General features: G+C 42.9%; 1 protein-coding gene across 3 annotated transcripts in view; it reads right to left on the reverse strand.

The window, feature by feature from the left end:
* The window catches only part of ITPR1 (inositol 1,4,5-trisphosphate receptor type 1), a 303138-nt gene that overhangs the window by 194034 nt on the left and 94748 nt on the right, over window positions 1-14356 (reverse strand). For all 3 annotated transcript variants that reach the window (XM_007453070.1, XM_007453068.1, XM_007453069.1), the window contains exon 3: window positions 6444-6559. In XM_007453070.1, coding sequence (XP_007453132.1) covers window positions 6444-6559 — 116 coding nt within the window. The remainder of the gene's footprint in view (window positions 1-6443; window positions 6560-14356) is intronic.

Genomic DNA, 14356 nt, shown 5'->3' on the forward strand with positions numbered 1-14356 from the left:
GGGGGGGGGGCGGGGAATCAAGGAATTCAGTAAAATAAAACAACATTTTCCAACAAACAAATACAAATTTTCTCTGCTCGAAACACCACACCAAAAGGATTCACCTTGAGAAAATTATAAAGTAGTGTTTCTTGAACTTAAATGATATAAGGGCTCCTGTTTAAGAGGGAAAGTTCTCATGGATATTCCTCTTACTCTCAAGAATTTCCAGCGGCTTCAATCTAAGAAATATTAATCTAAAATATCAAGTTCCTACCTATGCTCAGACTAAGTACACAAGTGGTATTCCAGTGGTCACTGGCAGATCTAAAAGGAAATGTCAGATTGGTCACCAAGAAGGCACATATTTCATAGTTAAGACTAATTAAACACCAGCAGCTCTAAAGATTAAAGGTCACTCGTGTACAAATATACAAAAGATAAAATTAGAACAGAAAATACACAACTGGAGAATAAATATCTAAGAATATCAAATACCCCATCTGAAAACTCCATTAAAAGGTTTAATGATGACCAAGCCTACATATAACTACTAAACAAACGTTCCATGCATTAAGCTTACGGACCATTCTAAGAATTCTCTTTTCCTATACGCACTCTTTGTTTAAGGAGAAAACTCTCCCACTCACTTCACCTTTTACTAAGTGTACAAATACTATATATATGTTCATTTGAGTTCACAAATCAGTCTTTAGATAACTCCTCCACGAAACCAAATTTGTTCCCTTCCCCCAATTTTAGTGATATAACTGACATATAATTGGGCTTTCAGAAAAAAAAAATCCATCATGATTTTTAGTTCAAAAGCTTGATAAAAAAGGAAGTTAAAACTAACACAACATTTTAAATCAACTATACTCCAGTAAAAATTAATTTAAAAAAATAAAATTTTAAAAACGGAAGTACAGTACAGACAGTACCTGGGCCCACTGATCAAGGCTGCTTTCACCCTTGACAAAATTAGATCTGGTCTATTAAATCCCTCAAGTATATTCTAAAGAGGAGCCCACACTGTAAGACAGTGAATTTGGGGCTTCCCTGGTGGCACCGTGGTTGAGAGTCCGCCTGCCGATGCAGGGGACACGGGTTCGTGCCCCGGTCCGGGAAGATCCCACATGCCACGGAGCGGCTGGGCCCGTGAGCCATGGCCGCTGAGCCTGGGCGTCCGGAGCATGTGCTCCGCAACGGGAGAGGCCACAACAGTGAGAGGCCCGTGTACCGCAAAAAAAAAAAAAAAAAAGACAGTGAATTTGTATAACCTTTCTAAAGAATAATCCAGCAATATCTACCGAAAAGTTTTTCAACGGGCATAACTTTGATTTAGCAATCCCATTTCTAGGAGTTTCTCTAAGAAGATAATCTGGCATGTACACAAGGCCATAACCATCATTTATTTTGGTGGGGAATGGCAAAAACTGTCAGAATCCTGAATACCTCCTCCCCCCCATAGGGATTGGCTGTCTAAAATTACGATACTGCTGTATCATGGAGTAATCAAGTAGCCATTAAAAATACAGAGCTACCTATTTATTCATGACATATTAAGTGGGGAAAAAAAGCAGGTGAAAGAAAGAGAAGTGAGGGACTTCCCTGGCGGCCCAATGGTTAAGACTCCATGCTTCCAGTGCAAGGGATGGGTTCAATCCCTGGCCAGGGAACTAAGATCTCACATGCCGCGTGGCACCGCCAAAAAAAAAAAAAAAAAAAAGGAAGAAAGTGAGATGGCATGCCTCCATTAATACTTTAAAATATAGACATAAAGGAATAAAATAGGGGATGGGAGACTGGGGCACACACCAAGATTATCTTTGAGGATTAAGGTTTAGAGATCATTCTTTTTTTTCCTTTTCTTACTCATGTATACTTTGGAGTTCACTTCTTCCTACAATACTCACTTCAGAAACACCTTCATCCTACCTCTGTGGCAAGAAGCCTAGATTTTTAAAAAGCCATCTTTCAATATTTAAAAATCCCAATAATTTAAGTACCTGTTGCTCTTTTCCCTTACAAAATGGGTTGCAGACAGTTCTGAATTTCTAAGGGAGAAATCACGCTCTATGCTATGGTCTCTACCACCACGAATCACCACAGACATTACGACGCTCCCTAAGCAACATCAAGGTCAACCCCATCACAGTCACCTGTTATTTTATTTCACAAATGGAGAAACCATTATTACATTAGTACAGAGACGTCACTGGAACAGTGGGGAACCTTATTTAAGGTCAACAAGCTCTGAAGTATCTAACATAAATATTAAGGCTTCTGAAAACAAGCAAGGCAGGACCCAGGCTTCAGATGAAAGTAAAGACTCGTCACTCCTCTGGTTCCTCCCAGCTTGTAGAAGCTACGGCTTAAGGTAATGGACCATTTCTTAGAACCCAAACAATGTAGGTGCTGTTTCACGGTAACAGGTAAAAATGCTGTCAGGAAACGGTAGTCGAGGGCAGTAGAACAAAGTATGTGATTTGCAGATGGGGGAACCTCATTCTGCCAAGAGTCTTGGGAAATCACGACCAGGGGAGTTAGAATCCAGTTATTCTCTCAGAACGAACAAACACACATAGCAACCAGCCACTAGATGTCATTGTCCTTCAGGGAGTTGGTGGCATGTTGCTTATCCTAGTCAAAAGGAAGTCAACTGGTCTAGACGACTAATTCCTTAAATGGCATTAATTTAAAATAATCTGACCTTTGATTGGGGTGCTCCACAGTAGCTGACAAAAATAAAAATGAAAACCCACTGGAGACTGGCCGTCCGCCCCCAAAGGCAAGTGGCTGCCCAAAATACAACATTTTAATGACGGCACTAGAACATGTGGATGACTTTCAGACACAAGAGGGGGAAAAAAAGGTCCAGCCAAGCAGGAAAGCAGGAACTGCACAAAGTTAACAGCCAAGACCTGCAAGTCATGTCAGTGATCCTGAATCAGGAGACAGTGCTGGTTTCCCTTTAAAATTTATTTAAAACAAAAACAGCATGAAAGAGAGAATTCATTGTTTATTTTAGTAAGGAGTTCAAAGTTCTTGGTCACCTTTAGGATCGCCTTTCTCAACTCTGTGGCTTTTTCATGGGTCATTTGTGGGAAGGGGCGGGAAAAGGAACGGCTGATGAAACAACACACGTGTCACAGGCTGCGAATAGTTGGCCAGAGGACGCCACCCTGCTGAGCCATCCCTGTATTGGTGTTGAGTGCTATATTTTCAACTTTAAGGGAAGTAGCTGCCAACATTTTTTAAAAATTGAGAGATGACACATCAAAGCACGGATTTTAGCTTCTCTTGAAGAAGCAGAAGATGTGGCGGCAGTTCCTGGCCCACCTTCCCACGCAGCAATGGCGGGGGAGCGGAGCTGCCCCCCAGACCCGCACACAGGCACACGCCCCTTACCAACCCAGCCCACCAAGACCTCTTGGTTCCAATCGGCTTCCTGCTTGGCCACGAGGAATCTGAATTTACAACTACAGCTGTAAAAAGCGTAGGAGAAGAAAGGGTTTGAGACAGACTAAGAATACCTCAGTGAACAGAATCAACTTCATCCGAGAAAAGGGGCTGCGGGACTGCTAAGGCCACACTCTTTCCACCAAGATGACCCCCAGGCGTACGTGCTAAATGCTCTCCCAAGAGACGTGCAGAATTGAGCAACCTTTCCTACCCATTCAACTCGATTCCCGTGCTCCCAGTACAGACTTCGGGGGCATCCTGGATCCTCACAATGATTGGGGAAGGAGGGGATCGCTACTCATACTCCATGGACAAGAGCCAGGGATGCTGGATGCCCTGAAATGTATGGCACAGTCCTGTGCAAGGAAGAAACATCGTTCCTCCCACACAATTTGGTATTCCAGTGGACAGTCACACGGCTGAAAAAGCTGCAATTTCTGAGCCAAACCCCTAACTCCACTTTACACATGAACACAAAGCATGGATCTGCATGGTTCAATTAATAATATTATTAATACCTTTTCCAAAAATGGAAGTGTTATTTAATAAAGAGAAGCGTGTACCTTGCATTCTTAGTAACGTTACCAAGAGCAGCTGACCATTTTGGAACACCACATTATGGAAAACATGCTTTTTGGGTCACCAGTACTACAGACCTACATCGGCCACAGTCTTCAGCTGCCTCATTCACGGGGTCTATACACATAGGTAAAAGCATTTATTTCCTTATGTCCTCTAGAGTGACTGTGCCTGAGCATTAACTTAGTAAAATATACAATTATAAAATTGATTACTTTCCCTTTATTTTGCCTTTATAATTCAGTTTCAAAACTTTGGTATCTTGGGAGATTATATTATTTACAGATTTTATTTCCTATTTATACAGTTACATAATATTTGCTATTCAGAGGGAGGAATGGGTCTGCTGAGGTTGAGAATATCTGCCCTAAAACCATTAAAATAATGATGCAATCCCAGAAGCCTTCAAAGCAATCTCTTTGCTTCTGTTGTTTTCTTTTTCTCTCCTACCCTCTTACTCCCACAGATGCCTCACTCTGAGGCTTACCTGTCACCTCCTCTTCCTCCAGAAAGCCCTCCCTGACTACCATATCACCCATCCTTATACTGAAAAGCGGATTTGACTGCCCCTTCTAGGTGCTCCCACAGCCTTGGTGGTTTGCCCTATAATAGAACTTGCTACAGTCGTGTCACTACCTCTTTATTCTTAATTAGCTATTAAGCTCCCAGAGGGTTACGATGCTGTCACAGTTTTATCACCATCACCTAGCACAGTGCTCACTCATTCATTCAAGAACTATTTCTTGAGCACCTACTATGTGCCAGACACTATTACAACGCACTGGGGATACAGTGGTGAACAAGACAGGCACTGCTCCTCATCTTGTGGTGTCGTCACTCTACTGAGTGACAGATGCTAATTAAGGGAACTTTTAAATATAACTTCAGACTTTGATCAGTGCAGAGAAAGATATAAACAGGGTGCTCTGACGGAGGAAAGCAAGCAAGACATGGCTTAGATAAGGAGATGGGGAGAGACCTCACTGAGATGACTTAAACTGAGAGATGAAGGAGGCAGAGGTCTTAGCTTAGGCAAAGTCAGGAGAAGACTGTTCTCAACAGGACAAATTGCAAGTGCTAAGGTCATGAGACTGTTAGGAGTCTGTGGTGCTCAAAAAAATAAAACGGAAGGACACAGAGCAAGTCCAGCTGGTTCAGAAGCCTCAGAGGGAAAGCAGCGTCCAGCAGGCACAAAGTCTGCATTTCATTTTAAGGGCCACGTGTGCTTGTGTGTCTTCACACTGGAGGATCAGCTCATGGAGGTTAGGAACCTGGTCTTCTCATCATGCCTGGAGCCCCTCACCCCTGTCTAATACAGTATGTGCTGAATAAAGGAGTCCCTTCCATAGGCCCTACCTTACCCAGTGCAGCTGGCTGTGACTTTGTCATTTATTAGTCACAAAGAGAGCAAGCGTGAGCCCCATGTGCTCACAGATACCCCACATCCTCGGCTGTCATCACTAAGTCTCAAGAAAGAGCTTTTTTTTAAAATTAAGTTAGTAAATATCTGAGCGCCTACCATATGTTGTAGGCAAGAGGGATACAGCAACGAGCAAACCTGACACAAATTTCTGCCTTTGAGTAGTTTACATTCTAGTGGGGGTAGAGAGCTGATAAATAAATTAGAAAGATCATGATAAGTGGTGTGGAGAAAAATAAAGCAGAACAGGGAGATGGGGAATGGTTTGCAATTTCAATACCACACTAGATATATGTCATGTCTTTCTTCTCCACGTCTCAAAGAAATTCCACACAGATTAGCCTCACAGAAGAATTATATCATCTTGACACTAGAAGAATTATATCATCATTTGACAGATGGAAAAACAGGCTCAGGGAGGCTCAAAAATTTGCTTATGGTCACAAAGCACATCAGCAGTAGAATGAGCATCTCTTTTATATGCCAAGTAATAGACAAGATAAATACAACGATAAAAGCTAAAATTTTCTGAGCACTTATCACATGCCAGGCATTGTTCACGTGCTTTTTATGTTTCATGTAATCCTCACAACAACCTCTTGATGTGGAGATTATTACCATTCCCATTTTACAGATGACGTAACAGAGGCACAAAATGGCTAAGTAACTCACCCAAGATGTCCAGTTAGCGAGTGGTGAAGCTAACATTCTAATACAGGCAGTTCGCTTCCTGAGCCTGTGCTCATAACCAGTACCGTACCTAAAGCCATCCCAGAAAGGGCATGGCTGAGAAAAAAGAAACTCGCAAGACATCTCAGGATGACTATGACCCACCTTTCCTTAGGGTCAGCTCCCTTTTAGCCCTTTATCAAAGACTGTATGAAAGCTGGTGTCCAGAGCTAGAGGACTGCAAAACTCATCTTCCCGACCCATTCCACTCAGACACAACCCACATGGCCGCTCATGAGACCTCGCCATGGAGCTCCATCCCAATACGTACGTGTAGTTTGTTAAGTAGTACTGCGTCTGTCGTGTTGTTGGCTCCTGGCTTAGCAGCCTTCCAGAACTGCTTCTGGGCGGAGTAGCGATTCATGGGACATAATTTAAAGAGGCAATCTAGAAGTGAAACAAACAAGTAACAACTGTTACTGCGGAAGTATATACACTCAACCTAGGAAAAAAACTTTCCCCTTTTATTCCTATAATGCATTATAAATTACATGAAAGTGTAAATGGTAAGTTACAAGGCCCTTTTACAAACCTCTCCTTTGCCCTTTAATTCTCACCACCATTATGTGAGGTTAGAAATGAGGAAAATGAAACTTCTAGAAAGTTAAGTCAAATGTCCACTGTCACACAGCCAGTTAGGGGCAGAGCTGGGACTCAGAGTCCAAATTCAGAGATCTCAATGCTGCCCCAGAATTATCTCCCTTCCTTTATGATGGACAAATTTAAGGGCAGTAGTCTCACTGTATGCAATAGTACATACAAACATTTCTGGATATAAATCAAAAAAACAAAAAAAACAGAAGCTTATTTGGAGGCACCTCCGTGGGCAATGGTCTCTTGAGTGTTGTTTACCAGATGATTCTCTGGGGAGCAGGAAGAAAATAAATGAACTTGCAGAGACATTCTGTGTCTTCTCCCTCTCTCTCAGTGCATGGTGACATGCTTCTGTTTAGGAATGCCTGGGGTCATGACTTTTTACATTGTTTTATGTAGTAGAACTAACTCACAAAATGGACTAGTGGCTTCAAAAGATGTCTGCAATGAAAGCAAAACACCGAAGAGAGGAGTAATGCAAACCCCACAAACAAGAAAAAGGAAAAATAATGATGATCTAACCAGATGTGAAGAAAAAGTCACCCAGATATTAAAAACTGTTTTAAAAAAACACTTCAAATATTGTCTCTAATGATGAACGTTGCCCTTAAAGCACCCATGTGCCTTAAGATATTCATGATAATATGCTAATCATGATTAAGAGGACACATTATTGTTTAATCTTATTCTTTTTCATCAACATATATTTTCCTGCTTGCTTTTATAATGTATACAATCTATTAGGACAGTGACACGTGTACATAACTTTTAAACACACACACACACACACACACACACACACACACAGAGAGTTTAGGGGTATTTTCGTCAAAAATTTTTGATAGAGATATGCCATGGAAAAAGTTTATAAATAACCACTCTAAAAAACTAACACTAGGGCTTCCCTGGTGGCGCAGTGGTTGAGAGTGCGCCTGCCAATGCAGCGGACACGGGTTCATGCCCCAGTCTGGGAAGATCCCACATGCCACGGAGCGGCTGGGCCCATGGGCCCATGAGCCCATGAGCCATGGCCGCTGAGCCTGCGCGTCCAGAGCCTGTGCTCCACAACGGGAGAGGCCACAACAGTGAGAGGCCCGCGTACCGCAAAAAAAAAAAAAAAAAAAAAAAAACTAACACTAGAATTGATACTCACTCTCTGAAAATTTTACCTTTTGACATACAGGATTTTCAAATGGTATTTGTAGAGTAAAATTAATAAATTTGGAATGAACACCCAGATTTGGAAAAACTGCACCCTGAAAGTAGATCAGAGCAAGCTTTTATAAAAAAACTTAATCTACTAACTGTACACTTATTCTTATCTGTTCACTGAGACATTCCCTGAAAGGACACTGAACAGCTAAATACTGTTTTTGTCTTAGCCAAATAACTATCTCAAAGTAAAAAATATTCATTTACTGTCAAGGACACAGATACTAAGTCTTTCCTCTAATTCAGATCACCCTTTCTTCTAGTTGGAATCAATGAACTTTTACTAAGTACAATGCACACAAATACTTGACACTGTTCAGAAAATAATTTTTAATCAATTAACTGCAGAAATAAAGGGTACTTTCCCATTTCTATAACCTCCTCCTTCACTAAATATTTCTACCTAGTCACAAGCAGCTACCAGACAAATATAAGATCACTGATATCCATCCTTATCAAGAATATAATCCATCTACTGAAAGTAATTGTTAGTGCACATGAAAGACGCTATCCAGGTCTTTAGAGAACAAAGGACATGGCAGGAAACTGGTTTAAAAGATAGGGCTGCTCTCTCCATCTCTAATGAAACTCACAGGTCATTGTTATTTACTGTATCAGTGGCAACTTGATGACGTCACTGAAAGGCACAGTTTTTCTACCGCTTTGATATATGTGAACTCTCCATTCACCCTGAGAACAATCACACACAACCATGAGACTACCAGCCAGTGTTAAATGTCCTATCTTTGACACAAGACAGAAGGTGGCATTTGCACAGGACCAGGGTGACTTCCTTGATAATCACAAGACTTAATACCAAAAAACCATTCAAAACACTTAAGTCACTGGTATTAATATCTGATACACAACTTTTTATAGATTAAATGAGGTTAATAATTTCAATTTTCATCAATAAGAAGACATTGAGAAAAACTATTATTTTTCCCTCCAGCACAATTCATATGATGATGGCTAACTGGTATGCATTACCATCCCACCCCATCCCACCCATAATTTGACTTAAGTTGATTTAAGGATCTATAACACCAAGGGATTAACATGCAGTGTAAAGTATCATTTTACAACTGTTGATGGTATTGTCAGTGGGTATAACCCACTTAACAAACCAACGGACTACAAACAGGCTCACATTTCAGATAGCTTTCCATTCACCTAAGATGACAGTGTGAATTGAAGCACTGTCAATCCAACCAAAGCCTTGCTGTAACTTCCACACCAACTATTTTCTTGGGCAAAACAGAGCATTGTACTGGATTAAGCATTTTTACAACCAACTGTCTGTGTAAATATGAGATGCTAACATACTAGTAACAGAACCAAATTAGCCTTGCTGATTTTGTCCTGTCTTCCCAGTTGCTTAGCAACTGATTCAAAGTGAAAATTAGATTAAGCAATTCAAATATGACGTTAAAGTAGCTTCTGAAATTCTGCACTTCAGCGGCTCTATATTGCCCTTTGCTACTTGGATGGCACAGCAGGACAAAGTTAAAGTTCTGCTGGATCCCAATACTGTGCTAAGTATAGAAACGCACAAATATAGGGAATCCGGTGGAAGAATTGTACCTATTTGGGGGAAGTATGTACGTGTGTATATATATGTGCATGCACACACACACACACACACACACACACACACACACTGTGCTTTGATTTTGCCCCAAAGAAATGCCACAAAGATCTCTTATGTGACAAGTGATTTTTCAAGGCTTTTAAAAAATAAACTAAATTAAGCTTTCAAAAAATTACTTTGGAATATTCCTAAGCTTTAGCAGATGCCACGCTGGGCTAGCAAATGAGAAGTGAGCGGAATGGAGGGGCTGGGTTAAGTGTTAAAGGGCACGTGGGCTGAAAATAGGCCATAGCTGACCTTCCATGGTTTAAAAAGCATTCCAGGGACTTCCCTGATGGCGCAGTGGTTAAGAGTCCGCCTGCCAATTAAGGGGACACGGGTTCGAGTCCTGGTCCGGGAAGATCCCACATGCCACGGAGCGACTAAGCCCGTGCACCATAACTACTGAGCCTGCAAGCCACAGCTACTGAGGCTGCAAGCCACAACTACTGAAGCCCACGAGCCTAGAGACCGTACTCCACAACAAGAGAAGCCACCACAGTGAGAAGCCCGCACACCGCAACAAACAGTAGCCCCCTATCGCTGTAACCAGAGAAAGCCCACGTGCAGCAATGAAGACCCAATGCAGCCGAAAATTAAATAAATAAATAAATAAAAAGTAAATAAATAAATAAAGAGCATTCCAGAACTTGGTTGAAGGGAGAACACTCAACTGCTTAGCAGCTGCGTTAACCATGACCTTAGGACTTGTGGTGCTTGGTTAAGAAAAGACAGGAGGGGATTATCTGGTGGCGCAGTGCTTAAGAATCCGCCTGCCAATGCAGGGGACATGGGTTCGTGCCCAGGTCCGGGAAGATCCCACATGCCATGGAGCAACTAAGCCCGTGCACCACAACTACTGAGCCTGTGCTCTATAGCCCGCGAGCCACAACTACTGAGCCCACGTGCCACAACTACTGAAGCCCGCGCGCCTAGAGCCCGTGCTCCGCAACAACAGAAGCCACCGCAACGAGAAGCCCACACACCGCAACGAAGAGTGGCCTCCGCTCACCACAATTAGAGAAAGCCCACGCGCAGCAACGAAGACCCAACACAGCCAAAAATAAATTAATTAATTTTTTTAAAAAAAGAAAAGACAGGAGGAAGAGGAGCCACAGGTGTGCCTGGAGCCACCTTAATGGGGTCCCCAGCGAGGTGAGAAAGCAAGAAGCCGACCTCAGAGCGAGCCACACATCAGGGACTCAGTGAGAGAATAAAGCCTGCCAGAAGAACGGCCGAAACCCCCCATCTCCTTGCTGTCCTTCACATCCTTAGAACTTTGAACTCTAGAAAGTAAAGTGCCTGACGGCAGGGACTCATGTCTGTTCTGTACACTCCGGGAACCCAGGGGCCAGGAGTAATGTAGCGGCACAAAGATGGTTGTTGTATTAAGGATTTAAACGTGCTGAAATCCCTAGGTCTCCAGAAGCGACATCAGGTTTGTCCTCCTAAGTCACTTCCAGCTTTGAGCCCCCAGCAGTCTATTCATGAATCCAATGACTACTTATTAAAGTGCCTACTATGTGCTGGGCATAGTACAGGGGGCTGAGACTGTAAGAGTGAACCCAATGCACAAGTTTGTTAGTATAACCCTAGTGACAGCGAAAAACTAGTCAAATACACAACTTGAAGTATACAGCAAGTTAAAGGACTATGGAGACGAGAATTATCTATCAGCCCAATACGGCCGGTGTGGAGGAGTAGCACTTTTATACCAACGAAAGGCATGTCCACGGCTTCTGAGCGGAGAGCTGCAGGGTGAGAAGGAACCTGGCTTTGATAATAATGTAGAGGCAACGCCTTCCAGGCAGAGGGAACAGCAAGTGCGAAGGCTTCGAGTTGGAAGGAAATCTTCAGGAGGTTAAAAATGAGCAAAGAAGGGCTGGAGGGTAGCGGACAAAGGGAGAGTTGCAGGAGACCTGTCTGGAGAAGCAAGCAGGGGGCCATATCACGCAGGGTTGTGTGGGTCACGGGGAGGCATTGCTTGTCCTTGTGCGAAGCTACCAAAGGGCTTTAAACAAAGAAGAACCTGGTTTTTGTTTCTACAGGAGCTTTCTTCTTGGTGATGGTACCTCCTAAGAAAGGGAAGGCTGGGAGGGGGCGGATTTAGAGGAGAATAGGAGAAATCAAGAATCTTATTTTGGCTTTGCTTGGTTTGAGATGCCTATGAAACAACCAAGCTGAGATGTTCAGTGGGCCATTGGTCAAACTAGCAGGTTGAAAATACAGGACAGTCAGTAATTTAAGGGGTTAGGGGCAGAAGAGGAGGAAGGATGGGGGTACTGGAGAAGAGGGCTGAGGAAATCAGTACGACAAGCGCAATGCAGCGACTCATCTTGGCTTAGGGAGATCTAACCAAACCTAGAGAATATGTTAATTGAGCCTTAGAAAAGCTTGAACTTGATTCATAGTTTTCAGAGGGCAGAATAAAGACCTTTCCTCTCCTTTTCCCCGCCCCCACCAAAAAAACTCCAACACAATGAAAATTAAAAACAAAAAAATGCAACTTCACCTTCTGAGAAACTCAAATCCTTCTTTTGGAATAAAGGAAGATGGAAAGAGGATGGAGAAGTAGAACCTGAGAGATGGAGGGACGTATCTACAGTGAGCGTACCAGTGAGAAGCAAGCTTATTTGCCCTGTGGAACCCTGGAAAGGCTCAGGACCCCATGATGACACTGTGCAGGGCATCACTGCCCAAGCTGGAGCAGGGACAAAGGGCCCATGGGCTGAGACCCAGGAGTGATGGGTCATCCCCTCCGCCTGCCACACGGAAGCGTGATGAAGCTTGCAGAGGGAGAGAACACTAGTAAATGCTACAAAAGAGCTAACAGGCAAATCAGGACAAATGAGATGATTAAGAACTCCAGGGAAAAGCTGTGTACTGTTGATAAAATGTAGTATGTGTTTAGCTCAATGGTGAACAATATTTACACAGTCATAAAAATCTAAGACTAACTATTAATTTAGCCAAAAAAAGTAATACAACTTTAATGGGAGGATGGAGGGGGAGCAGGAGAGTGTCGGAAGCCACCGTCATGTATAATAACAGGAAGTGAACAGTTGATATTTAAGATAAATTCATCTACAGATATGAAGAGCCACACATCACCTAGAAATACAGTGGTAAATACCAGAATATAATGTTTTCAATTGTTGCCTCAAAAAAGTGGGAAAGCATGAGGTGTCAGACATAAGACCATTAATTTTATTCTGCATTTTATCAATATTTGACTTTTTTAAGCTCAATGCACATAACATAAAATTAACCATTTTCAAATGAACAATTCTGTGGCATTTAGTACATTCCCAATGTTGTACAACCACCACCTCTATTTAGTTCCACAACATTTTCTTCACTCCCATGAGTAAACCCTGTATCTAGGAAGCAGCTCCCCCTCCAACCCAGGTATCAATGAAAACCTGTAACTTTTAAAAATGACCTTTTTATACTAAATCACTGTTCAATATCATAGTGAGATATCACTTTACACTACAGGGTGACAAAAGGCAACAAGCTGGATAGTAACAAGGATCAGAGGGGATGTAGAAACCTTTCTGCACTATCGTTCAGTGTGGCTACAGAGGAATGCGCACATAACCTCTAACATATAATTCAGCAGTTCTCTGCTGGGCAAACATTCCAAACAAATCTCTCCCATGTCGCCAGATCTCGCGCTTCCACATGTAGAAGGATGCTCTAGGAAAAAGGGCGATGAGAAGGCACATCTGCTCTTGAGCGCACTGGCCTGGAAGCAACATTAAACTTGTGCTCACAGACCATCGGTGATAACCAATCACAGGATCCCCCCACCCCCATGATGCCAGGAGCTAAGAAATGCCCTTCAGTCAAGCGCCCAGAAAGAAGAAATGAGTTTGGTGTGGACCTAAGCAACCCTGCTGCAGTCTGTCCTCCAGGTTGCCAAGCAAGCACCCATTTCACTGTCTCTTACCCCATCCACTGGCTGATGTGGCGGCAGTTAACTAGGCAAACACAGTCCCTCATCGCACAGAATTTGAGCTCTTCTAACCCACCTCACTGATCAAAGAGACAAACAGTCAACAAGCTATCTTTTTTTTTTTAACTCTTCATTCAGTGAGTATATATAAATGCAATTTTATATATGGAGAAATCAAGAGTAGATTTACATGAGCTCAAATATGAAAAATTTAAGTGTTGATCGTACATATCTTGGCTTCTTTTGAAAAAGAGGCAACAGAATAAAAATGTCAGAAGGAGCAGAGAATATGATTAACAAAGAGAAAGGGGAATGTTAATTCCCCACCAAGGGAGTTAAGATTTCAAAGAAGCAATGAAAGGGGAAAACAAAATTGTTGGATTTTAAGGACTTTCCCAACTCAAACTTACTGGACAAACAATTTCACAAGGGTAGAGCTTATCTGCCTTCTCTATCATCCTGTCCCTGCTGCTTTCAGTAAATATGGGATCAGTGAATGAGTACTCAGTCCATGAGCGGATACTCAAGGTGGAAGAATGCTCTTCAACGGCAGTTCAAAAGGAAAACCTACTCCTATTTCCAACAAAAGCCTTCCATAGGGCTTCCCTGGTGGCGCAGTGGTTGAGAGTCCGCCTGCCGATGCAGGGGACACGGGTTTGTGCCCTGGTCTGGGAGGATCCCATGTGCCGCGGAGCGGCTGGGCCCGTGGGCCGTGGCCGCTGGGCCTGCGCGTCCGGAGCCTGTGCTCCGCAACGGGAGGGGCCACGGCAGTGAGAGGCCCGCGTACTGC

This window comes from Lipotes vexillifer, unplaced genomic scaffold, assembly GCF_000442215.2.
Source record: "Lipotes vexillifer unplaced genomic scaffold, Lipotes_vexillifer_v1.1 scaffold1105, whole genome shotgun sequence".
NCBI classification, from domain to species: Eukaryota; Metazoa; Chordata; class Mammalia; order Artiodactyla; family Lipotidae; genus Lipotes; species Lipotes vexillifer.